General features: G+C 39.3%; 1 protein-coding gene across 5 annotated transcripts; it reads right to left on the minus strand.

Annotated features, from left to right (window-relative positions):
* On the minus strand, positions 1–27,440 carry LOC122982535 (LIM domain only protein 7-like). 5 transcript variants are annotated; one of them, XM_044351896.1, is made up of 30 exons: positions 27,331–27,440; positions 27,064–27,141; positions 24,025–24,095; positions 23,062–23,131; positions 22,093–22,199; positions 21,441–21,471; positions 17,885–17,998; positions 17,628–17,793; positions 16,317–16,470; positions 12,750–12,809; positions 11,799–11,967; positions 11,501–11,646; positions 11,097–11,280; positions 10,252–10,887; positions 8,653–8,988; positions 7,375–7,489; positions 6,415–6,576; positions 6,089–6,264; positions 5,918–5,981; positions 4,409–4,434; positions 4,214–4,321; positions 3,996–4,085; positions 3,081–3,262; positions 2,826–2,870; positions 2,615–2,667; positions 2,361–2,532; positions 2,039–2,224; positions 1,835–1,943; positions 933–1,035; positions 1–617 (listed from the first exon to the last, which is right to left on the minus strand). In XM_044351896.1, exons 1-30 carry the CDS (start codon positions 27,403–27,405, stop codon positions 595–597), a joined length of 4,011 nt encoding a protein of 1,336 aa, XP_044207831.1. In that variant the 5' UTR covers positions 27,406–27,440; the 3' UTR covers positions 1–594. The 5 variants fall into 5 exon arrangements, with proteins under 5 accessions (XP_044207831.1, XP_044207846.1, XP_044207837.1 ...); XM_044351911.1 differs by lacking the exon at positions 12,750–12,809; XM_044351902.1 differs by lacking the exon at positions 2,826–2,870.
* Positions 27,441–27,604: the final 164 nt, after the last annotated feature.

The following is a 27,604-nucleotide window of genomic DNA, read 5'->3' on the forward strand; positions in this document are numbered from 1 at the left end:
TTAGGTTCAGTGCACTTTATTTACAGAAAAACATTTCAGTTAAGATGCCCATTTTATGTGAGAAATATGTAACCGATTTATCCCAAAGTGCACTTGGTGAGATTACAACAGAAGGAAAAGTGCATCAATACAAATTAAAATGTGCTTCCATACATGAGTTACATTAATAGGCAAAAAACAAACAAAAACAAACAAACAAAAAAAAACTGACAACATCTGTGATGCATTCATGGGCAAAGATAAAGATGACACACATATAAACAAACAGAAACACTAACATTAAAATAAATCCATTAATCAAACCCTAACAACTCATTATTTCTTTATGTCATTTATTTTATTTCTAAGTAGAGCTTTCTTGGAAATAAATTAGCAGGAAAAAAGACAGACAAGCTAAGTACCATGTTTGATTAAAAATAGCCAGTAAGAATCTACTTTGCTTACATCACAGAGACCAGTTTTACCAGCAATTAGGACACAAAAGTCATGGTTTGGCTGTGTGGATGATGTGCCCACTGTGCTTTCATTAGAGTTTTATCCAACAGTGATTCCCATTCAGTTGCTTACTCTGTAATATGGAGAACTGCATTCTGGTCACATGGAGGGCGCATCAGTGGCTAAAATGTTAATAAAACATTAGAAATTAATTGATTTTACTTGAAAAACACACTAAAAGGTTGGTTTCCCGTATAATGAGTTAAGCCCAGACTAGTTTTTCCAAATACTGCAAGCAAATTTGGTTTAAGTGTATGATTAAGATTAATTCCTGTCTTTTTCAAAAAAGAAATGGACCATAAAAGAGCCAAAGAATTATCTGAATAAAAAACAGCGATCCGTGAACAGTAGTGAAATTATATACAGAAACTGTGAGGTGTAATATGTTTCTGAGAAAAATCAATGAAGGTCATTGTCTCGCAATGACCAATACTCACACTTGAGTTGGAAATAGCAGGGCTCACAGTAGGGCTTCCCATTTTGAATCCGAACCTGGACTCTAGTCTCTGTTCCTCCGAGATGTTGCTGGCAGCCCACACACTGAGAGGAGGGAGAAGTGAGAAAAGAATCAGAGACCATATGAGAAAAATCCAGCTGAACAAAATGTGTGCCTTTGTTTCTAAATCATTTCACCAGATTGTCTGCCACCTGAGAACAGAACAGCAAAGCTTTGTTTTTTTTTGCATAAAAACACATTAAATATTTATATACTGTGAGTGGTACGTGTGTCTCTAACTCACAGGAAGCAGAAGGTTGCAGAAGTCAATCCATTTTTACATCTACATGCTAATGAATGTGGGTCAACTAAATCTGTAGATGGTGATTTTCACAATAAGCATCTAAAAAGAGCAGCAGGACAGTGGGCTGGCTTCTTCCTCTCCACCACTCATATGCAGAAAAGTAGAGACTGACACAGAAATGGCACATAGAAATACTACACAAAACAAGACCACCAGGCCAGGTGCCCTCTATGGACTGGCTAGGAAAGGAAGAAGCATAGAAAGGTGTCAGATATGCTCCTGCTAGGTGCTAATAAGGTTTATGATTAAATGATGAACTACTGATACAAGACTCCTGCTGACCAGACTAAAGAAACGGTCACAATGGCCTTCAGTTCAGTGAAACTGTCCCCCAACAAAAAAGGAATGTGATGTTATACCATGGATGTGCAACATGGACACAAGACTATTTCTACTGGCCGACTTTGTGAATTCACAGTTCAAAGTTAAATGACAGTGAACTCCGAACAGGAAACACTTTCATAGAGGTGAATTAGAGTTAATATTTGTAGTGATTGCAGCTAATGTGACCGCACCACAACCCGCTCGTGGCCTCTCACCTGGAAACAGGTGAGGTGGAAGCAGAGGCTAAGGGCCTCAATGACCATGGCTGCCCCACTACCCAGGGCACGCTCACACACACAGCAAGTCCGCCTGCCACTGACCATCCTGGGGCAGCACATGTTAACAGTATAAAATAGACAAGATAAAGACAGTGACACACTACACCATGCACAAGACACACAGGATCTTTATTTTATTACCTGCCATGATAGGAGTCCACAGGTGGATTTCTCTGGGATGATATTGCTCCAGTGCTGTAGCGGGAGTAGGAGTTCCTACTCGGGGCGCAGTAACCTGCCGCAGCTGAGTGTGGACGGGGGTAACTAAACGTAGCGGTCGGGATTGGGGACTGACGCAACATATCAAGGTTGTCCAGAGACTCATACCTGCAGGCAAGATGTCACAGTTCAGAAAACAGAAGTAAGAGGACAAAAGAAGGAAATGTCATAACCAAACTTAGTGAAAACAAACAGCTGGCTGAGGTGCAGTGGAGTCCAATTTGGTACAAAATACAGAACCCACCTCTTCATGGGAACCCCAACATAGATTGGCTCCCTGTAAAAACTGCTGCTGCGCTGACGTATCCAACTGTTGTCAGTCAGAAGCTGAGTCCTCTTCTTCATCTCTTCCAAAATCTGCTGCCTTTCTTGCTCAACTTTAGACACACTTTGCCCTTTTCTTTTCCTCTGATCACCTAAACCAATCAAAGTTTTAGGTAGGGTTAGCCCAGGACACCAGAAAAGAGGGGAATATTATGACAGATAAGGTGTACTGACCTCTTGGCTGTTTGTGGGGTCCAGCTAATGCAGGCGTAGACAAGGACTTTGTCCTATGGGAGCGACAGACAATCCAAATTATTAAGAAGGAAGCCGTAGATAACATCCCATCATCTTGCTTCATACTACTTTCAATAAACAAGCCATCATTACACTCTGACCATTATGCCAAAAGCGGAATATTAAGAAACTGAGCTAAGCTTGTTCTGACCTGTGTGCAGGAGACAGCTGAGCAAATCCGCAGGAGCCCTCAGCCCTGACATATAGCATTAGCAGCAATAAGACCCAGCAAAAGCAGCAAGAAGGGCAGCAGAGTCAGCACCATGCGGTAGCAGTGTAGAAAAAATTATGACAAATCAGAAAAACAAGTTCCTCCAACCGTGCTTTCAGTAGTTATGCGAAATATGATTCTTACATTTGGCAAGGAAATAAATTAATTTACAAAACAAGTAGAATAAAGGTTTACCAGTCTTGTTGAGTGATTTTGTCATTCTGCACTCTTTGTGTGTTACTTTGAGCTTTAGACACTGCTTCTTTAAGCTCATCTCTTTCAGGTCTCTGCTCTTCTTCTCTGGTTTTGTTTGTCAATCCATTCACGTGGCGGTGTCTGGCAGGGCTCTCACCACCATTGGTCATCTCAAAGGTGTTCTGTATCAAAATACATGAATTGGAGCTTTAGTGAAGGTTCAGTCATGAAGACTATCTTTTGCACGCTCAGGTCTGTAGTTTTATTTCTCAAACCATCTATCATTCCCATCTTTTACGCATGCTCACTCATAATTTCCTTGCTGTCATTGCCTGGGGCCATCAATTGAGACGTCAGCTGGTCACATCTAACCAATAGCACGGAGACACATCTACATTGTCAGCCTATCGTCTTGCAGCTGTCTTTTAAAATATGTTTTCTTCCTCTCTACCGTAGTGCTTTCATGCTCCCCATCACCATCCAGTCTTTGCAGATTTATCAGTGCATCACTTCATCAACCTCATCAGCCTTATCAGTCTCAGCAGAAGTCATCAGTCACCACCACCACCAGTGTCTGGACTCCATGGGGGATTTATCTTGCTGCTGCTCAGAACTGATGTCCCTTGATTACAAAATCTCCCTGTAGAGTCTAAGTGTCGAAGACTTTTGACGAGACTCAGTATCATCTGAATAATAAACAATTATTAACCCAAAAAATTGGGTTAATAAAGTTAATTAATTAAGACATAACACTCTCAAACAGGGGCCACAGCCTTAATGCACACATTTGGGGTGAATTTCTCATACCAACTAATCCTTTTGATATTGATTTCATTAAAGTAAATAAGTGAAGTCAGAATCAATTACAATGTTTATGATCCCTCACTTATAACTATCTGTACCAAATGACATTACCCCTGGTTTCCTGCACTGCTCCTCCATTGCATCCTGTTGTGCCTTCCGCCACTCTGCCTCCAGCCTCTCCTGATCCCGCTGATATTGCTCCTAAAACATTCAAAGACACAAGCACAGACACATTTCCAAATTCAACTAAAATTTAAATGAAGATTAAGATGTGTTAACAGGGAGTGATTTCTTCCTTAGTGCTGTTCTGTGCTTGGAATAGTCTTCACCTGTAGGAGGCGCTCCTGCTCTTCCTGCCACTTCTCCTGACGCCGGCGATCCTCTTCACGGTCCCACGACCAGCTGGATGAGGAGGGGCTGAGGGATGGCACCTGGAGCTGATGATGCACAGACAGACTGTAGGCTCAAACATGATCACACTGCGGTATACAAATACCCTTTGATCAAGTTGTATGGTGACTTACATCAGATATTGCAGATTCTGAACCTCCTGTGTGAGAAAATAAAAGGTCAGTAAAAAGACCACCATACAGCATGTCCAAAAGATAAACATCATATAGGTCTTACATCACACACACAGGTTGGGGACATGTTAGAAGACTAAGAATCCAAGATTCTCAAAAAAAGCCCTACATGACACAATGGATCTATTTATATGCAGTGCATTTTGTATTTTTGTTCGTATTTGCCTGGGTTCACACTAGATATTACACACTTGACAAATCTTTGCAGCCTCTCACTGTAGAGCACAGCCAGAAACAGCATCAACATGAACTTTACACTTTGCATAGCCTCCAGAGCTGGAGTTAGCTTTAAATATCTGGTCGTGAGTATCAAACATCAATAAATATAGGGTCTTCCATGTCTGTGAATAGATGATTGTAGTTAAGATTAAATCTGTAGACCCCTCACACTAAAAGATGAGCACATCTGTATTGTAAATATGCACATGTGCTAATGTATCCCAAACTTAATAACGCTGCACAAGAAACATGCAAAGTCTTAAGCATGCCATAATAAATAAAGAAAAAGGTATTCACACACTGTATGACAAACACAAATACTGTAGTACTGATGATGCTCCACAGCAAGCAGCAGTTTCTACATGCATGCTGTTAAAAGGACACCAAAAGCATCACAGTATGCACAGTGCAAACATTTACCGCATAAGTAAACCCATGAGCTGAACCCTGCAGAGCCTGAAGTGAGAAGCCATTGTAGCGAGACACACATCAGATTCATTAACAACAACAAAAAGACAGTGTTACAAATCAGTCAATGTGCAAAAATTAGATGTTTAAAAAGTTTAAAGCTGATTAAAAACAAAAACAGAACATTGAATTACACTAAGAGAGGTTTCTGCTGCACACATAGTACATTATAGACCTTGGTGCTATGACCTCTGCTAGGTCAAGTTGTGCCAAGAGCTGCACAAAGAAGAGCACTGTTTTGTTGTTTGTTTGTTTGTTTTTTGCCCCAGTTAGCATAAATCTTTAATGGCTTTTTGATGGTGAGATATGCTGAACATTTAGAATTGTTACCCTTTAACCATTTTTATAGTTTGAGATAGGCTGCTTTAATTAAAATATGGTTGAAGATACTATCCTGGTATCATGACAACCACTGTACTTTATTTAAATCTTCTGTCTTCTTCCATAATTAGTGCCTTTCAAGTAAATTCTTATAAAGGGCAATGAAAATGTACATCTTTCAGTATCTTGCAGTTAACTAAGCCAAGCACCAGCCACCAAAGCAACTAAGAAATTTAAGCTTGACTTGTAGTTTACCTTTCTTTTTGAAAAATTCTGTCCTCCTTTTCTGATTTTTCCTAGTAATATTATAATCTACATGAGGATGAAGGAGGAATAAGGTTTTAAAAAAAGAATTACAAAAGCGCATACTGTACGTGAAGAGTTATTTCTTACAGATCTTTGTAATCTTTTGAATGATTTTGATTTCATGGTTGCTATTACCTTTACTTATGGTTGTGCTGTAGTTGTCAGCAAAATCACCATCCATGAGTTTACCTTGTATAACCTGCACAGGTGAAAGAACATCAAGATTTACCTGATAAGCAGCACTCAGAGCAACACTATCAGAATCGGGGGTTTCTGCATCAATATTAGACTGAAAACGTTCCTCACATTGTCTGTCTGCCCATTGAATTTGGACAATTTTGTCACTGTGGTTTCTGCAGAGGCAGCACTGTTGGCATGGTGATCAGGATAACCTATCAGAATGGGCGCCGCAGCAGTCAGATTGAGGGTCATCCTGCTCTGACCTGGCTGGTTGTGATGACTCCCCTCACTGGTGCTCCAATCTAATGAAAACAACCAGCCATCAAAACTAATTTGCATTGCAAAGTAACTTTTGTGACCTTTGGTTATAAGTGGTTAATTGATTGCAAACAGTAGATGACTTCAGGAGGTGGTGAAAGGCACAACTGTCTTTTTTTGGTTCGTTATCTTACCCTTGTTGCCGTAGCGTCGAATGTCCATGGTCAGACTGCCAGTTTGCAGGGCAGATGTCATTTTATCCTCCCACTGGTTGTAGCTCATGTGTGCCACTGCGACTCCATCAACAGCCATGATCTCATCGTCCACACACAGCTGGCCAAGCTCCGCCAGGCTGCCTGAGGAGTGAGGCACAAGCATCAGGAAAATGAAGAAAGATGAGAGCGAAGACAGCTAAACATTTAAAAAAAAAAAAAAAAAAGGTACCAGCTTCAGAAATGATTTTCTTAGCACATACTGAGAAAGAAGCTGCAGTACTGAGAGGAAGGTTGCTGTTCCAAGTTGAAAAAAGTAGGTCAGTAAGCCAAAATGATATAGCGGCAAGTAAGTGACACCTCTCTCACATCTGTTTAAATATTCATGGTTGCCTTTAAAATCACTAGCTACATGTTGTAGTTTGTTTTGTCTTTTAAGCACATACAATAAATGCACACAAATGCTGAAATAGCATGTTAGTGAAAATTAACATCCAATTTCCCTGTTCATGTATGCTGGTATTTAAATCTGTTTGCACAATAAAATCCTTAAAAAAAAAAAAAAAAAGCTGCTTTCAGGAGCTATAAAAAATAACATTCTGCACTCTAACCATTTAGCTGCTCTCAACAAATTACCTCAATAACTTCAATTTTGTGTTTCTGTTGTGCCACTTTGTACTCTGTGCTGTAAACTGTCAGAGTCTTGCATTACCATTCTCTTTCTACAATAAGTGCAGGCTATGAGAACAAATCACTTCCTGGAAGAGCAGAAAACATTATGCGAGTACAAATATGCAACGTCCCCATCACTGAAATGTCCTTGTTTCAGAGTACAGGGTACCAAGCAAACACTTAATTCTCAATACCATGTTAACCATAAATTTAATTTTAGTGTGCCAAATTGTCAACAAACCAGAGTTAAATATAGAAAAAAAGTCTTACCAGGTTGAATAAATTTGACTCTAGCCCCAGTGGAGTCCCAATGAATCTGGAAACCAAAGTCTGGTCTACTGTTGGGTTTAAGAATAAGACTCACTCTCATGTCACTGTGATCCACCTGAAACACACACACGCACACATACATATATATGTAAAGGTGACACCCATTGATCCAATGTCCTGTGCTTCCTGGTGGAAACCAGAGACTTCAGAGGCCTGCTACAGAAGTATAGTAAGGGATACACCAAGTGATGAGTTTATTAGGCACACTGTAGTGCACAATGACCCTGCAACAAACTCCATCTTTGTGAACAGAATTTATAATATTCAGGTAGAGCTGCAACGATTAATCGATTACGTTGATCAACAGAAAATTAACTTTGGCAGATAATCAAATAATCGTTTAAGTAATTTTTTAAAGTAAAAATGTTTAACTTCATTGGTTCCAGATTCCAAAATGTGACTATTTTCTGGTTTTTATATCCTTCTATGATAATAAACTGATTGTCTTTGGATTTTGGACCGTTAGTCAGACAAAAACATTTTGAAAAATTTTCACAATTCGCTGACATTTTACAGACACGAATAATCAACTGACTGAGAAAATAATCTATAGATTAGTCAATAATGAAAATAACTGTTATTTGCAGCCCTAGGTTCAGGTTTTTTTTGGTGTCAGCTCCGTGGTAATGTCTGTGGTTAGTGGCAGTATTGTGTTTTATTACATTACACTGAAAGGTGTTTCTAAGGTTTTGTCAACCCCTTTTTATTTTATTTTTTTATTTAAGAACAGCAGAATATTAAAAAAAAAAACTGAATAGCATCAAAGACTTAACATTATAAGCTTCTAAAAAATAATCTGGTAATTTAGAGAATATGCACATATTAACACCTTTTAAGTCTGATACTTGTTGAAGGCCTGCACACCTGCACAGGTGTTTTGTATCTGGCTGATTAGACCTCTGCTCAGGTGGAAGTTACCATGAAGTCACCAAAGGTCATGTGCCAGTAAGATAAAACAAGTTTTTCCACTTGACAAGTTTTTATCTTTCCCCTTCATTAGACTGTCTTCTTCAGGACAACTCTGGCTCATTTATTTTTTCTATCTATCAATGGGCACTGTCATTAGCAAACTAATAAATGTAAATGATCTGATAAACCCCGATTATAAACATTACAGTTCTATCCAATATCGTTAAATTCTAGATTCCAACATTAGACATTTCAAAGATGTTTAAGGCTTTACAGTTGGATCAATAAATAAGCATAGGACAAACATACCTTTGGGAGGTCTATACTGGCACTAGATGTCAAGGTTTTGTTTTGTTGGGACTGAGGGTTTAAATAAGGCTGTGGCAGAAGCTGGGTTTGGTAGGGCTGATGGTAGTAGCCATTGGTCTGGAAGGAGGTCTGGCTGGAAAGACTGGCACCTTTTCCCTCTTCCGCCTGTTGTTTACCATTCTGCTTTGCTTGGTTAGCTTTCTTCTGTCTGATTGAAGCCTGGTATTGACCCCTCAGATGGCCAGTCGCAATCTGTCTTTTCAGCAAAGATCCGCCGGGTGGAGAAAGAGATCTCTCTTTCTCACTATTCAACAGCACACCCTGGTTATCATCTACCTATAAACAAGAGTAAAAAAAAAAGATATGCTCAGAAGGACAGAACAGAAATCCAATCATTTACTCTCCAGCATTAAAATGTGACCATACTAAGATAAGAGGGATTCAAAATCCTGCCTTTGGAAGTGAACTGTAAAGATGCACATACAGTGAGAGTAAAAACTTTTCATCTTGTAGAGAGTTGACACTATTAACAATAGTGCAGCAGCATTTCTATTATTAATGAGGAAGGCAATCCAAGAAAACAAAGGTAACACAAGCTCACTCACATATAATACACACATACATCAGTCCACCCACACACACACACACACACACACACACACACACACACACACACACAGGAAATGCTCTCATTACATTAACTAGCTTCAGCCAATTTGGCCGACTTAACACGTCCCTATGCACCTTCCTGCACATTAAACTCCAGTAAGGCATGAATTATAACTGTCTAGACTATGTAAAATAAAATCAGTGGTTGGGAGGCCCTTCCACTTTAAAAGCTACTAGATGGGAGAATATTTTCAATTTTCACTGTAGAGATGTAGACTTATCTCTACTGTTTATGTCTGCCCTGCTGTCATTCTCCATCATCATAATCACCAGCATTTTAAGAGCATCTTGATTTCAAATTCGGACACATTTTGAGTTGAAACAGGATGTAAAGCCTGAGTGAATCATTGAGATCCACTGTTGAAAAGTGACAGGGTTGGTAATGGAAATCCATTAGTGTTTCAAAGCAAGAATGGCAGTGAAAAACAACAAGTGTGTGATTGGCATTACTGGTTAAATGTTTTATGTATGCATACTTGTATGCCAAAAGTTACGAATAAAATATTTAGGATTTCAGGAAAAACAGCATGGGGTGTTAATATATAAACATTAAAAAAAAAAAAAAAAAAAAAAAAATGGGGGATGGGTCTCCATTTTGTTTGCATTGGGCATTCGATATGAATTCTTGCCACTGGTTTCACACCATTACACTGATTGACAGTGGGTGGCAGTAATGTGCAGAGAAGTGTAGTAATGCGGCAACAAAGGCAAAGAAGAAGACGATGGCTGTAAGCCAGCAAAAATGAATTCAAACGATGCAGGATAAAAAAAAGCTTTGATAGTGCTTTTTCTTTGAGACCTAACAAATGTCCCTCATAAAGACAATGCATTGTGAGTAGCACTGAATATAAACATAAATTTGTTTGCAAGAAAACTGCACAAGGCACCTTTAAACTTCCTTAAATTAAAAAAGCAACAGAGCAAACTCACATTGCAGAGTCTCGGCAGTGAGGACACCCTGGACTGCTTTGTCCCAAAAGGTCTGGCTGTGATGACAGAGGAGAGACGAGATGAGCCTTCGGACCTCCGGTAACCACGGGGAAGGCTGGCTGAGCCGGACCACGACCCAGTCCTGGACAAGTACGTGTAGAGGCTTGCAGCCTGTTGACCTCTGCCTTGCTCTGCAGCTGGTTCCAAAGATGTCTTCTGGCTCTCTTCTTCTGACTTCTGGTACGACAAGTCTTCCAGAGCATCAACAGCTGCCTGGTTAACTGTATCAGGGCCGAAAGTGGGAACCTGTGGATCCATGCTGAGAGGAAGTTCCTTGTGACTTGACAGAGCTGCAGTAGGATCCCTGCTGCCGGTTGATTTTGTGGTGTCATTTGGCATTATTGTTGTGACCAGAGGGGAGATTTGGACAGTGAAACCATTTTCTGGCTGAACTGGTTCAGATGTGAGCTGGAATGGAGCTGGGCTGCCCTGGGCTTTGACTTGTGTCTGGGAGCTGAAAGGATAGTCCAGAGAAGGTGTGGTTACTCCTGCTCCATCTGAAGCCAAAGAGGTGAGGTGGGTCTCCTCTCCCAAGATGTTTCCATCAGAGGCAGGCATTGCTTCAACTGATGATCCCTGAGAAGAAATAAGTCAACACTGGGTACAGATCTACCATGTTCATGTCCAGATCAAAAATGTTATGTTAATGTTATATTGCTAAACTGAAGTAGTACTTGAAGAATAATTTCTGCTGTCATTCACAGACATTCTCATTACCGCCCTGCCAAGTATACTAATGTCAACACAGGTCAGCAAGGTAAAACAGAATTGAACTCCAAGCTTACCTGCGTGTGGGCCGAGTTATGGTGGCTATTTGGAGCTGTGGGGCTGAAGGGTGCCTCTGTGGCGTAGCTGCGGGCCAGCAGAGCTCGAGTATGTGGTCGGAGATCAGAGCTTGATGATTTTGATGGAGGAGAGGTGGAGTAAGGACGGGGGGCAAGATTATGCCTGCGTGGGGACTGCTGGTCTCTGGGGAATCAGCATGTAAGGGAAGAGGAGCCAATGTAATGAAGGACGCAGAAAAGATGGGGAGGGGGGAGATGTGTCATATTACATGAGTTCACTCTGTCATACTGATCAGTTATTAAGTTAGGTCAGCAGCCTTACATGCACTTTATATAAAAGCTTGGTAGCCAAAGGGTTTAAAGCGTATGCTTAAGACATTATAGCATGTTTGGTAGGAACTTACCTCTTGAGTCGTCCACCCTGTGTGTCATTCTTAAAGTCAGTCACAGCCCCATTGGTCATCTGGTTAATGACATGCTCTCGGTCTTGCGACTTCCTGCGAAGATCAGTCTTGGTGCTCCTGCGACGATTCTTCCACTTTGTCAAGTCCTGACACAAATGTATTAGCCAAAAAACAATTTATAACCATTCAATACAATGTGATGTCATTATTAATATTTCAGAGCTAATCTTTTTTTTTTGAATGGTCAGACTCTATAAAGCCATCATTTTGTGGTTAATAGACTTTTCTTTTGACTTACATCTTGCCACTGAGCTTCGCTGTCCTTGGCAGCGACACTGCTCCTTCGTTTGTTTTCTTTATTCCACTCCCTTGCCGTGCCAGTGTCCTGGCCCACATCGAAAATGGTATTCCCACTAGGAACTTTACGCACAGGGTATACCATTGGGATGTCACTCAGTGATTTACTCCTGTTACAGACAAAGACAGAGGACATGGAATTTAATAATGCAGGATATAGATGGCACCAAAGATTGTATTCAAAAACAATATGTAGATGTCACTGCAGCTTTATGTTGCATGAGAAGTGGCATTTTTCAACGCTGCATAGCAGAATAAGCATACATGCGTACAACGTGCGATTTTGCACTGAGCGACTGTATGTGCTTGATGCCAGCTTTTTCTCTCTCACACACACGCACACACAGCATGCCATAGCACTAACAACTGCACACACCACATTCTGCATCCAAGCAACAGAATCCTTAGCCAAGTGCGAGCAGCAGAGTAGCATGCAAGTCAAGTAACACAGCAGTATAAATGGCAACAGATGTTGCTGTCTGGATAACACAACAGCTCTGACTTGTAACAAGTAATACTGTAGCACTGCTGCGGGCAACAGATGTTGTCAGACGTCATATTTAAATAACTTACAACAGAATTTAGCAGGTGGTGTATCAAAACTCCGACATAATTTTATGGGAGGAACCAAGACTGTGATTACAAACAATCTTGTAGTTTGTCATGAATTCTACAAACAAGTCTCTGCCCAGAAAATTAATAGTGGGTGGTATACCAAGTGCTCCATCTTCAGGAACAAGCAAATGATATGTGCGGCTTAATTCTCTTTGTAGGTAAGCTGAATACAAGAGAAGCACAAAAACATGAAGCAGCACCAAAGCAATTATGGTCATAGCAGTCTCAGACATCTTTGCTCCAATTCTATGCTCAAAACCTGCATTTCAGGACTCACCAAATCCAGCCAGGGTTGACCTGAACTGATCTTCCAGGTTTGACCTGGATTTGAGATGCTCTACAGAACCAAAGAAACAGACATGAAGACTGATAAACGCCATTAAACAGCCAAATATAAGGCATGTGGTATAATAAAGTAACCAAGTGCATAGTAGCAAATGATGAATCTCTGGCTATTCCACTGAAAAAAAAAAAAAAAAACACCTTTAGAGGAAGTGGCATTATATAAATTGATTTAAAAAGGCAATTTTATTTAATGGATACAACACGTGACTTTAGTGCCACAGTTGTAAATCAAACTTACCATTGACAGATAAACCCAATAATGTACATTAACCCATGCAGAAGATTTTTGCAGAAAAAAAAGAGCATTCAATGCAACAACTTATATGCTCCACAATATTTACTTTATTGACCCACACGGACATTTATTTTCTACACCAAAGCCATATTCACACAGACAGTAAACTGGAAAACATTAGTGCTGGCACAAAAGGTGTTATGAATCACATCATTCTGTTAAGGCTATCAAATTATTACATAAACCATGAGTCATCTTTTAAGCCATTATGAACTAATGAGTCACTCAGCAAGATTCTGTCAAAAAGTTCTCACATCAGCACTAAAAAAAAAAAAGGTGCCAGAGTGAATGGCAGATAATACAACATGCAATACCTAGGACAACATTAATCAGTAACAGTAGAAACTCAAAGTACACTTTGTAACTTCCTGAAACGCGTATTTCATAAAAGAGCCAAATGTACTTATCTTATCGAAAACTATGTAGTTTTCCTGATGCATTACAGGTTTGCAGATGCAAATATTAGGTGCCACGTTAACTATAATATGTGTATGAGAGCTTGTGTCAGCATGTACAGTGTGTATGATTTTTGTGTTTGGGACTCTGTGTGTGTTCAATATGGATCTTCAGCACATGTTGAGGCTTGGAAAAAGGGATTCTTAGCAATGGTTTTGAGGCTCTTCAGGTGTGGCAGAGATGTTTTGTAGAGCGGCAGATGTCACAAGCCATGAAATGAGGTCAAAATCAAACTTTTCCTCAGAAGAATCCAATGCTTTATGGCTACAGTCAAGGAAAAGGAAGAGAAGATACATGAAATGAGTAGAACATGATTTAACAAAAAATTAAAAAAATCTGAAAATAGGGAAATATGCAAGATGGAGGGTTCAGCAGTTTTAACTTATTTAGTTTTTCTTGCAAACTAGCTAATCCCCTGTGCCTTGCAAACTAGGACTTAGTTTGCTAGTGTAGTCAAACTGGATTCATAAACTATTATCTATACTATAGTCAAAAACCACAATCAAAGGACATGCAAACAGACAAAAAAAAAAAAAAAGTTATATTTATGTTTCATATTAGAGGATAAAACACAGCCTGTAAAGCATGCCATGTGACGTTTTAGCTACTTTTAAGTCATCAATTATTACTCGCTGCTCAAGCAATGCACCAATAACTTTGCACGTTAAGCATATAACAGTACAAAACTGCAGTTTCATCTTTGCCTGGTATTAGTTTCAAGCAGATATGCTTTCAAACTTGCATTTCAGCACTGCTTCGCGTCATAGAGCACTAATAACAGCCAACAGACCTTAAGCCTTGCATTTTACGATACCATGGTCTTCTCTGGGAGCCAAGGTAGATCCTGCGGACACGGATCTCCTCTTCAGGTGTCCAATATCGAGGCAAGAAGCGGTCATAGTTGGGGTTAGCAGATGTCTGATGAAGGGCCTGCTGCACTCGGCGGGCGTACAAGTCATCTAGTACAGGGTCTGCCTCAGTGTAATCGTCCTCAGAGTCTTCCTCACACAGAGCTTGCAGAAAAAGCTCTTCATCGACAATGGCCCACTCAGGAGAAGACAAAGTGAGGTGGGGTTGAGAGGAGAATGGGGCATCTTCATTGCTGCAGCAAAGAGTGGTAATACCATGTCTGTTTATTCACAGCTCATGGTGTCAGATCACGTAGGTATAGCTTTCGGATAAATAAATAATAATACCAAGTATCTCAGAAATGATCTCTGACAGTGCAAAACTGTTCCAAATGTTAAAAAGGCAGAAGTGTGAGTGATGATTAATGCATAGAGGCAAATTCAGCCTTTTTTTTTAGAGTGGGGTTACACAAGGCTCTTCTATTTCCATGCAGTGGAGCAGCAGGTAGTTGGGCTGAGTATTAGCAGAGCCAGGCACAGCACTGACATCCTGAGTTCTTTATATATCAGCTCTATGCTGAACTGCCTAATAGGATGAGCAGAGAGCTTACTGCCAAGACCATGGCCTGCCACATGAAATTTTGTATACAGACATCAAAATCTGAAAAAATAGTTACTGTTGTTTGTTGAGCAGTGCACATCTGACCTGGGAGTGATGAATGTCTGTTTAGTCAGGGGGCATATGGGGCTGCTGACCAAAATGTGTCTCTCCTGGTGATCCATTTGAAGTCTGGGGCTTGTCCTGTCATATTCTTCAGAGTCACTGTTACTATGGTGACTAGAGGCTATATAGATTAAGTCACTTTTGCAAGATTGTTGCTTAAAAAAAAAATAACCACAGACAACAGCAAATCTCAAATATACTTCAAAAAATAACTTCAAAGTTTATAATAACTATGTTGCCCAAATTCTCACCACAAAAAAATACTTCAAAAAAGGAACTTCAATCATGTTGACAACAAGAGCACAGGCTTGTTTGGTGCTGTTCAAAACAGCAACTTTTGTCAAGTGCTAAAAGAAAGCATTTGTGTGATTTATGAACGTGAAACATTGCTCAACCGCTCAGTCTAGGTGAAAAGTCATTCTGATTTTAGCAGGAAATAAATAATACAAGGTTTAAATACCACAATAATATATTATCCAAACTGGCTGAAAGCTCGGCAGACTTTAAACTGATTTAACCACAATGACATTAGTAAGAAAATACATTTCAACTAAAAACACTTGTCATTATATTAAGGATGAATAGATATATCTTTGAATCCAGTTCTCTCCTCACCACAGCATTTTTTGAGCCATGCTTGCGGCATGGCTCTAGGGATGGAAATGTCAAGTCTGTTGGCAGGTCCACCACTTTGGTCCAGACTAAAATATCTCAACACCTATTAGATGGACTGCCATGACAGTTTAGACAGACAAAAAATCCCCAGAGGATGAATCCGACTGAGTTTTGTGATACTTTTCCTCTACTTCCACCAGCAGGCTAAGATTTATGGTTTTGAGCACTTAGCAATTGTTAGCATGCCAACATAGCAAACTAAGATCCTTAATTTGGTAACTTCCGCATGTTAGCATTGTCACTGTGAGCATGTTAGCATGTAGCTCAAAGTATCACTGTGCCAAACTAAAGCCTTATATAGCTGTAGACTCTTAATCTTGTTTTTACTGTCCCATATCATCCTAAATGGTATTATGCAAAAATGTGCAATAAACACTAAAACAATCAACTACAGAGATTCAGAGATCAACTACAGCCCATTACTTACTAGGCAGCTATGGTTAAGTGAGTTAGTGGCAGCTTGTGAACCTTTTATGTAGCCGACTCATTTTCAGACGGTACCTGGCGAGGGGACTAGCACAGCCCCTTCCATTCTCCTCTCGTCCTTGTTTTCTCCGTAGGAGTGGTGTTGGGATATAGCTTTTGGTTTGCTGGGCTGAGTGCCGCGTTGTCGCCATCCTGAACACCTGCTCAGCTTCTGCGTCACTTCCACAACCTGGAGACCGCACGGACAGAAAGAGACATACAGGTATGAACAAGAGAAAAGATACAAGTTTGGAAAGTAATAAAAGACTGGAAATTAAACCAACTAAAAAAGAAAATTGACTCAGCTGAGATTATAGTTAAATTAAAAGAGAAAGTCCAAACATTATAACGTGAGAGGAACCTTTAGTGAATGACTGAGTCTTCACAGCCAAGCCTTTACGGAGCATTGGGCAAAGTATTTTACCCTCTCCCATCTCTCTCTCTTTCTCACACACACACACACACACACACACACACCTATCACGACTGTGTGGAACTTGCCACAATCTATCACTGACTTCTACTGAGCCCAAGCATGGCAGACAGATGACAGAAAAAAATAGGGCATCAGCAGCTTTCAGAATGTTCTTGATAAAAACAGGTTGATCATGCACAAGTTGAGTGCTTATGGAATAGTAAAAATTTGTTGTAATTAATGGGATTTTAATAAATACATTTCTGTTGTGGCATTTCTTGCAGAATGACCATAGCAGGCAGGACTGTGTTACCATGTTGCCCTCTATTTCAGCAAAAATTACAACAATTTATAAGGAATCAATCCTGGAATCGGCTGTCTGTCTGCAAGCGATTTAGCCTCTGGGGTCAATGGCCAATATTTCAGGGGTTCCCGTGTAGCCAGTGGATATCCTGATGACGGATATACAGACCAAGTCTTCATCTTCCGTGTGCTAATGTGTTCCACCTCTTTTCCTCTCTACACGGACTGTTCACCTGCATGCAACCAAAGCCCACTCTAACATAACTGGTTAATACTACTGTGACTACAAACGGAAACCAGAACACTTCTGGTACCAAAATATTGCCCCCTTGCCTACAGATTCTGCATTCATATGTAGATATCCGTGTATAGAGATTAGTTAGGAATTAAATGAAATCTTTATAACCAGTGATAATCTGAACAAGGAGAAGAGCCTTAACAACAGAGTCCCATACTGCATCAAATAAAGTGCAAATCAAAAAGAAAAATGGTGCCACTATGGGTGACCGTGTTACTCCAGTCATCTCTTCTATCCCAAAACAAAAAGAGATTCACATTTCAGGTGGTGTGGTGTGGACTAACTATTCAGAATAAGGAGATTGTATTGAGAATCCACAAAAAAAATGTACCTTCACTGTTTTGGCGGAGAGCCCGGGAGTCCAGCGAGTCGATGCTGTCCATAGAGTTCACTCTCTTATAGCTCGGTCTCATGTGCCGAAATTCCTCTCTCTCTGGGAAACAGCACTCTTTGTATCCGCCGTCTTTCACAAACACATTACTGCCCTCATCTAGAGCCTGATTGAAAATGCAGGGTTAATGTAGTTGAGAAAAAAAATAAAAAACATAAAGACTACTACTATATAAAAAGCCTAAAAGAGGAGCCTACCTTGGATAAAGCCAACCCTAACAGCCCTTCAAAGGCCTTGAAGTTAAGATGAGGACCACTGTAGAATGTATCTAAATGAGCCTTGCGACCCAACCAGTAGATTGTGATCAGAACCTGGAACACAGCAGACAAGACATGTGGAGCATCCAAACACACAAAACTGTTTTTACCTGTCTTGGGGTGGCTAGAGCACAACATAAACCAAATCTGGTTCCAACCAAACCAAAGAGACAGTTTTCTGAAGTTCAATGAAAAATTTGTTTATGTACAGTTCTGCAGATTGAAATCTAGGATTGGCACAAGGGTGGGCAACAACTTAACAAATAAAACTGAATTTAATCAATTTAGTAAACAGATATGATCTCATGAAAATCAAATGACACCAAGCAGCAATGAGTTACCCAACTAAAAATACACAGGGGAAAAACAAGGTTAACCTAACTGTGAGCTGACCTACAACTCCTGGGAGAGGAGAGTACACTGAGAAAGATCTAAGAGAGAATGATAAACAGTACCACGAAAAAGGATTGTGAAAAGGATTGTGTGAATATTGTAATTCTGCCAATAAAAAATTATAAAATGAGTCTGACAAACAGCCAGCTAGACAATTTGTTTTTACATTCTCCACCACAGCACATGGATCCACCCTCCCGACAGCATCACCCATAAGAAATACGAGAGAGGCAGAGACCATGGCCTTTACAAGAATACTGTTGACAGTCAGACACATATCTGACAACCATTAGTAAAGACAGTGAGTAAAGCCTTGTGAAATATAGGCCTCTTCCTGGCATTTAGTGTTTTATTATTTCAGCAAGCAAAGCATTTTGGACACGATTTATTTCTCATTTGCCTTGAGGCGAGGGATATTTTTTTGACGGACTGCCTTTCTCCCTGGCAGAGCAGCAGCCTGTGTTGAAAAGGGATATCCACAACACTATGTCATAATTTCTCTATCTGTATCTTAACAAAGTCATCATAGAGCAGTCAGATTTAAAAAAAAAAATCCATGTAGGACCTTGAGAGTTGATGGAATTTACTAAATATTTGATAGCACAATGCTAGACAGAAAGATCAGAATGTTGAGTGGTAATAAATGCCTCTTTATGGATATTACAGTAGCAGCTAATTTACCACTTAATTGAAAGCATTCAGTGAATACAGAAATCATCTCTCACATTTTTGAGTCAATGTCACAGTAGAATACCAATATCACTTAATAAAAAGGAGTACATATGATGTATAACCTCACAATTATATGCTGTTTTTATCCATGCTAGTGGCTCTAGGGGAATGCCAGATCTGTCGGCCGTTTGGTCCACCACTTGACTGAAAAATCTGTATAATATAATATTTGATGGATTGCCATGCAATTTTGTACAGACATTCATGGTCCACTTGGTCAAGGTTGAAGTTTGTTGTTATTAGTGGTCTCATCAACTATTGAGTGGGTTAACATGAAATTTGGTACACACATCTGATAGTTAGATGTATTTTGGATCTGGTTCCCGATCAGCACAGGATTTGTTAACCTCTGATGCTAGCAAATCTCTTATCAAATCATCTTTGATCTTATCTTTCCTCACTCTTTGTCATTAGCAAAGAGCAATGGAAAGTAAAGGTATCAGGCTTCTTGTTTCTAGCCGACCTTCGCAGTCTCTGGTTGAAATGACAGACATCACCGACAGCAGATCAGCTGTAGCTAATAAACATCACACAAAGGCTAAATTGAAAAGTTTGGCTGTACTCTGTGACTTGATCTCTGCAGCCAGTGTCTGTATTCAACCAAAGGATGCTTGAGTGAAAAGACACCCCTGAAGGGCCGTGAGTGCACTGTGTGTTTTTCTAGTTTCACAGAGCAGTGACTCTAGCTGATCACCTCGTGCCAGTTTAAGAATCTGCCAGTTAAGCTTTGATTCATATCAACATTTCTATCTCATCAACCTAATAGTTCTGAATCAAGACCTTCAGTATTTGGGGTACATAGCTTGTGAAGGCTACAGCTGTTAATTGAATGTGTCAGATACACTTAATTAACATTTCATATATTATGCTGCTCATCTCATTTTCAGGTTGTAGTTACAGGTTGTGAACATTAATTAGGCTGCCACTAAAAACTGTAGCGTTTCTGCCTCCCCTGCCAACCAGGTGATTAGACATCTTTAAGAGCTGAGTTATTTTAGCCTTCAAATGCTGAAAGGTAAATCTAATAAGTCTCAATAAGGAATTTGGATTTGTTGAGTGGATTCAATATTGGATTTGAATTCAATAAAATGCTATTGGACCCCATCCCTACACACATTCATGCCCCCCTCAGGATGAATTGTAATCACTTTGATGACTCCTTCGCTTTTCATCTAGTGCCACCATCTGGTCAAAATTTGTCCAATACTTTGGTTAATGACCAAATACCTCCTAACACTGCTGTGCCTGAGTATAGCCCACAGTGTATGAAAAAGCCTAACAAAGCCTGGCTGTAGTCTTCTGTTTGCAGATTAAACCCATTTGAGCCAGTGGGTGCAGCTAAATTTATTTTAAAATGTGTACAACTTGAGAATAAGTGTTTATTTCTGGGCTCATTTTAGTCTTAAACATAAGGACAGGAGAAGATCATTATTCTTGCTCTACCTCTTGCCAGGATAGCACTACTTTGCATGCAGCAGATCATCACAGCTTGATGCCATTTATTATTTGGCACCTATGATTTTAATCTTGGTATATCATTTAGGAGTCCTTAAACCACTATAAAAATCATGCCAATAATTTCATGTTTCAAAAATTAAAGGTTTATGAAACCTGCATGAGAGGAGACCTGCATGAAACTGGATTTCAATGGATACAAATTGACCCCAATTGGTTAATTCAAAGAAAAATGCTACACACAGTTCAAAGACAGAGTGCTCTGACAAACAGCCTCATTACTGGGCCCAAGTTGTCAGCTATTGTGTGATTCAAATGAAGCTTCCCTGATAAACAAACAAGCTCATAAGCTGAGAAACATGTAAAATACCAGCAGTGCACACAAGCGTGCACAAACATTCACATGTTCCCCACAAACAAAAGCTCACATATTCAAATCAGGAGAGACCAACACATGGATATAAGGCACTGTGTTGAAAAATAACACTATATTTTGGCACAGACTATTTGGAGTCATTGCCAGACTATTGGGATGAGTCCCAAACTAAAATCAGCAAAAAATAACCCCCTTCACCATCATCACTGTGATTCTGGATGGAGTCATGATGCTAATGCTGGTGGGATGTTGGCATCAGGATCAGGAAGCAGTGCTACAGGTACAGGTAGTTGGGCTGATAAGGATGTTTTTTAATGACTGGTTCCCATGTAATGTACAAGAAGTTCAGTCGTAACTTTATAAATATTTTACTAGGTGAAATGGAGCAGAAAAGAGTTGCCTCTAAGATTTTAAAATGTATATGACAATAGAGGGAAACAATAAAATATATATAATTGATAGGAGACAAAATGTGTGGCTTAGAATGTGAATAAATTAAGGAGACTTTCTGATCAAACTTTGTTAAGCTCCATTACTTACATTTTTGAGTCGTCTGTTGCTTTCATCTCGCCTAAAATAACAGGAAAGACTTTAATTATTATCTAGAGACAAGTGTGACTTTCCTAGTGCTGCAATTTATGACCGCACATACAGTAACATCACTAAAATGCAATTACATGTCAGGCTAACAAAGACCTGATTTGTATGTCAGGCGTGCATTTCAGGGAGTGAAAGATGAAGAGGTGTTGTCAAGAAAAAAAAAAAAAAATAGAAACCAACAGTGACATCTCAGTCCTTCTCATTTGCAATGTTTTACTAATCAGCTGCTTATCAGAATTTATAGAGAACAGGCTATCAACTCGTATAAAGCAGCACCTAGCTGAACAAAGCTCATGGCTTTATAAATGCAAAGCAGCTATGAGACTCATGAACAAAGTATAAGCCTTTTTCAGCACATCCTGCTCCAGTAAATAAACACCTTACATTAAATGTGCTCAACACAGCCAATCTATGAAGCTTATTTCAGACATTATTTTAATGTATTTAATCAAACAATACAAAATGGCATGGGTGTTACGTTTAAGGAGTCAAACGACTGATTTAAAGGCTTTAAGCCTGACAAATATATTGTATAAGCACGCATGTTCGCACATACACTTTTGATAAAACACTGCTATTTAAAGACAAGTACCTGAGTGTCACACGAGTGGACAGGTCCTGCAGGTCTCCTGGGTGAAACAGCTGTGACTCATTTAGTCCGAGTTTTCCACAGGCTTTCAGGAATACATTCACATTATCCTGGGGATCAAAATCAAAGAGACAAGAAAAGGAGACAGTTGATACTTGAAGAATGTATGATTCTTGTTATATTGATTTTTTTTTTTTTTAAATTACATGTAACTCAAGTTTATCATGCAATTGTAACATATGTTTACCAAAAATAAAAAAGAAGCTAATTGCTTCACTATATTAATTACCATTGTCAACTAAATTTAAAAGATCTACAAACAGTTAATTTATTCTGTATGTATTTAAATGGTTACTTGAAGGGTAGAAAATCAATACGGACACCTACTGTATGGTACATTTTGGAAAATGTCAGTTGTAATGTCAAATATGTTTAATAGGTTAACACATGCAAAACCACCACTGTGGTCCTTTAGGCTGTCAAAGTAACTGCTGATTCTCTGCTGTATCTGCATCTCACACACCACAACCACTCAAAGCATCCACTGTTGGGCTCTGTCTATTTATTGGCCCCTGATGGGAGGCAGCAATTGATCTTTCCCTGCTCTAGCTCTGGGCAGTTTTAGCAATTATACTTGTATGAAGCCATCAAAACACAGCCTGGAGCCAAAATAAAAATCTGCATTTGCATTTATGCTCGATAAAAAAAAAAAAAAAAAAAAAAAAATTACATATTCAGCAGTTAGGTTGCCACACAGATATGCAGTTTCAGGATCATTCAAATTGTGGTAACATCGTCTCTCGCTGCCTTTAGCAGGAAACCACACAAAGTGTCAAAACTTCCTGGCTAGCAGCTGCCATCTTAAATCTTATGTACTTACTTGCATTATACCCAATACACACACACACACACACACACACACACACACACACACACACACAAGATGGCTGAACTGTAAAATCTAATACTCACCAGGCCAGCAATGGGAGTAGAAAGCCTGTTTACTCTCTTGATTATGCCAGGTTTTAATTGGTTGATCAGGCTAAAAGTGAAAACAATACATATTGAAAATTAGAGCCCGATTAATACTGTATTTTTGGGGCGGATACTGATACCGATATTAGGGAGTAAAAAAAAACAAACTGATATATATATTCACATTTTTTGCAATGATCCCTAAAATATCAAACACTTGTGACAAAGATATGTAATGGAGGCAGGATATTTTACAGATATTTTGTTTATTGTCCAAAATGACATCAGTGCACAGTAAACTTCACTGGGAATTTAATAATTATAAATAACTATAATTAAAAAAAATATTGGCGCATATCGGACAACATGCATGCCAATACCGATATATTAGGCCAATATCAGCCAATCGATATAACTTCAGGCTCTATTAAAAATATTCCAGTTTAACATGTTTGAGAACCAGTGTATATTGTATCACCAGGATCCCATTCCACAAAAGGAAGCTAAATAGAATGGGCCTAATAATCCTAACTTTAACTTCCAAAATATACATTAAAAAAAGAAACAAAAGCAATTCCACCAGCATCAACAAAAGGCAGAGAGAAAGCATGACCTGGAATTCCAATTGGGCCCGGGCCAAATCATATTCAGTCCAATTTGTTCAGCTGGGGTCTCACTTATATTGCCGCTAGCCTCAGGTGTGTGTGTGTCAACATGCCTAATACCTGAGTGGATCTAAGAAGAGACTATCAGATCTTGAATGAAGCTAGCTAGCTTTCTTACACTCCAAAGAATGAATTTCAAATAAATTTCATTAATGACATGGCCCTTTATTTTCTTGTTCATCTTAACTTATGCATGTCTAGGCATAATGAACAGCTTTCATGCAAGTACAATTTTAGTTGATTCAGGGATGTTCTGAAACTAGGCTAGCCAGTTACACACCCGATCATTACTCACTCGCAAAGTAGCACTCCATTCTCCAGAGCAGCACGGAAGTCATTGCAACCAAAAGATTTTCCAGTCACTTCCTAAAAAAAACCCCCAAAAAACAACACAAACATTGTTAATAAATCATAACTGTGGTCAAAGTTTGCTCACTGTGCTCTGCCATGGAAATTTATGTTTTCCAGTTTGGCAGGAGTGCCAATTTCCAATACACACCTGGAGGTCCGATGCAGTCTCTTAACATTTAAACCCCAAAAACAAACACTCACAGTGCAATGGGACCCCACAACTACATTTTCTGTCTTTTCATTACTTGAAACGCCTATGTGTTGCTGTTTACTTGTTTTTTAATTAGTGTGAGTTACAGTAGTTGACAAGTAGGATGCTTCAGTATTGTGATGACACATTCAAGTGGATAGTCTGTAAATGCGAACCGCCAACTGAGAAACACCACTCACATCAAGCAGTAGATGGCAATTAAAAACAGGATTTTATACTAAAAACCTGCTAGATATATTCACCCGAAATGTTGGCGGAGTTTAGTTTACTGCACATATCGTGGTATCAGCATATGTGTCAGTCGATAAATAACAAGAAATGTTGGTACAGAAATGTCAAAGTTATGTTTGACTTCATTTTTCAACTCCTAGATATTCCTCTCAGTATGCATCTTCATTGCAAATTTAAAATAATCAATTTAAGGCTTCAAAATCAAAAATGTTTCTGCAATGCATTTGGAAAAAAAATAAAAATATAGGCCTCAAAAATCCAGTATTGTTCAGGCTATATTCTATACAAGCTCCACAATAGCATCACTAAGTGCTGACACAAACTGTAGTAAACTGAAAAAGAAACAACACAATGACAATTAAAGGTAAACTAACACTGTTCTTAAATTGCAATGTGGTTGTTACAGTGTTAAAAGTATTCTAATCACAATGTTCGGTTGTGCACTCCTGGTAAAATACACATAATGCTGTTCAGTGACAGCTAGTGGGGGGAAAAAAACCCAACCATAACAAAAAAAAATAGGAAAACAAGGTCCTGGATGAAGTTAATTAAAATAATCCTCTAGTCCGCAATGAATAGCATTTCCTTCTTTTGTAGTTCAAGAGTAAAACAGTGCATTAAGTGAGCTGGGTGCAGTTAAGATTTAGCTTAAACTGCTCAAAATCCTCCAACTGCTGCACAAAAGCATGGTTTAAATTATCTTTCTGCACAAATAATCACAAAATATCTACCAAGCAAAACAGTGAGCCATAAAAAATGCATGTAGACAATCACTCCCACAAAAAAATTCAAAAGATGTTTTTAGTCAAAAACAAACAATACAACATAACCTAAATGATTTTACATGGCAGATGCATGCACAAGGCAAGGGGGCTTTGTAATGAGGACACAAAAATGGGGCTATTAAGGCTCAGCTCCATAACTAACAGAGGGCCCCAAAAGGCTATTCTTCTCACTAATTAGTCCCTCCAGGAATCCGCAACCAGTTTGTTTTTGGTAGATGCGGATGCTTCTCAGTGGAATCATACAAACAATGCATAGCCACGTTAACATGGTATAAAACCCTATCACGTGATTTTGGTGTTACAGCACCAAACCTTAATTGGTGTTTTCGAGAAACAATTGCCCCACTGAAGCTACACATCCAATGGATTTCAAACATGTGTTTTTAAGTGTTGCTTGCAAACTTCTCAGCCTCATTTGCAATAGTGAGTTTTACAAACCCAACAAGGATCAAACAAGGCAATTGTATCACTTTGTAAGAAAATATAGGCATTCTTACTGAATCTATGTGATAACACCTGCTTAAAAATGGATTGGCGCTGCTCCTGAATTCACTAGAAACTAAATGGCCTGCTTACATAAAGTGAAAGGGGCACATCCATTCTTAATTTTTCCAGAGTCCAGTAGGAATTCAGCAAACATTTATGTGTAATTGCTGCTGGTGCCGAGCTAATGATGAACAGCAACAACCTTTGGACATTTGAATATATTGACATATTGTATATATATATTATATATTATTCTGTAATCTGTAACACAAATTATTAGTGTTAGCAAATTCCCCCATTGTGGTTTGGCACTAGGAAGAGTTTATAACATCAATTATTTTCTTAAAAGCAGCATGCCTTGCTTCCCTCCTGTCTGACACACACATTCACACCTCTTCACTGTTTATCCATCCTTTCATTCAGCAGCGCAGGAAAATAGATGGGTAAAATTGGCATGGGCGTACTGCCAAGAAAGTGCTGGACAGGATTCTCATAATGATCCACTCAGACACAATTGACATTAATGGTTCCATTTAGAGTTGGTCAACATTCAGTGGCCACAATCTACAACTTGTACAATGCCTGGACAGGAGCAGCCTCTAACCGAATAGAATATGTGTTGGTTTAAAACCAAATCCTCCACAAACACACTGTGTGCATGACAAAACCCACATGTGCCAATCACATTAACCACATGAAGTGTGCAACAAGCTAGTACCGACTGTCAAAGCAAGCAAAGATCACTAAAGTTAAGGCTGAAATGTGGGGTCTTGTGATATGAGCAATCTTTACCCATGTTTTTAAACATCACAGTAACCAATTATCTGCCTTCCTTCCATGTTGCATATCCCTCTGAAGTTGAGTGAGTCCTGCAGTCAAATTATTTTATCTGTAGAGGACTCTTAACACCTGGCTTCTCTGTGTCAGGATGCAAACTCACTCTTACCTGAGTCTTATCAAGGTATATTTTGCATTTGTACTCAAAGGTAATGGTGCCTCAGTTGAGTTTTATGAGTGTTGAGTCATTTACAAGACTATCAGCATCAGCAGCACTTGTTAGTGAGTGGAACTCTTACTGATCCAAACTATGTAGAAAGGTGATTTTGAAATGATTGCCACAAACTAAACTAAACATTTGCGGTCACTAAAAGGGGTTAAATGACAGACTGGTCAAATGTTCGTGGTGTTTGCAAAAGGATAAATGATGTTTAGCAGAAACAGCTACACGTGTCAGCAGCAAACAAACTAAATGAGCTATAATAAACCATACCTCTATCCAGCGTTGAGCCTCGCTGAAGGCGTCTGCACAGCTGACACTGGTCTGCTGGCGCCACTCCATCTGTAGCTTCTGCACAAGCAAAACGCACAACTCTAATGAAATGGCACAACTTTGTTACACTGATAAATTAAGAGTACACGTGGAACCACTGCGAAACCGACAACCTCCAGACTCACCAAATAAGTTAAATTAATGTCGATAAATATGAGAAAAACTTATGGAGTTAGATCAAATAAAGCATCAAATTGCTTTAGTTACCTTGTGCTGCGTAAAGATCCTCACCGGTGAAAGTTCTCCACTAATTGACACCCCGTTTGTCACTGGACTTTCCATCACCAGCAAGTTCCGCCTATTTGGTAGATTAGAGATGAAGGTCTCCGCCCCCTTCGAAACTACAAGCAAAGTTTTCGAGGTGAAGTGAAACTTGAGGAAGATAAGCAGATCAGTCGACTCATCGACCCTCTGGTGGTTTGTTGGTGCGTAACACTGTGGTTGGCAGTAAAACAGCGATCAATCGAGATGACCCTGCGCA

The sequence above is a fragment of the Thunnus albacares genome, chromosome 1 (assembly GCF_914725855.1).
Source record: "Thunnus albacares chromosome 1, fThuAlb1.1, whole genome shotgun sequence".
NCBI lineage: Eukaryota > Metazoa > Chordata > Actinopteri > Scombriformes > Scombridae > Thunnus > Thunnus albacares.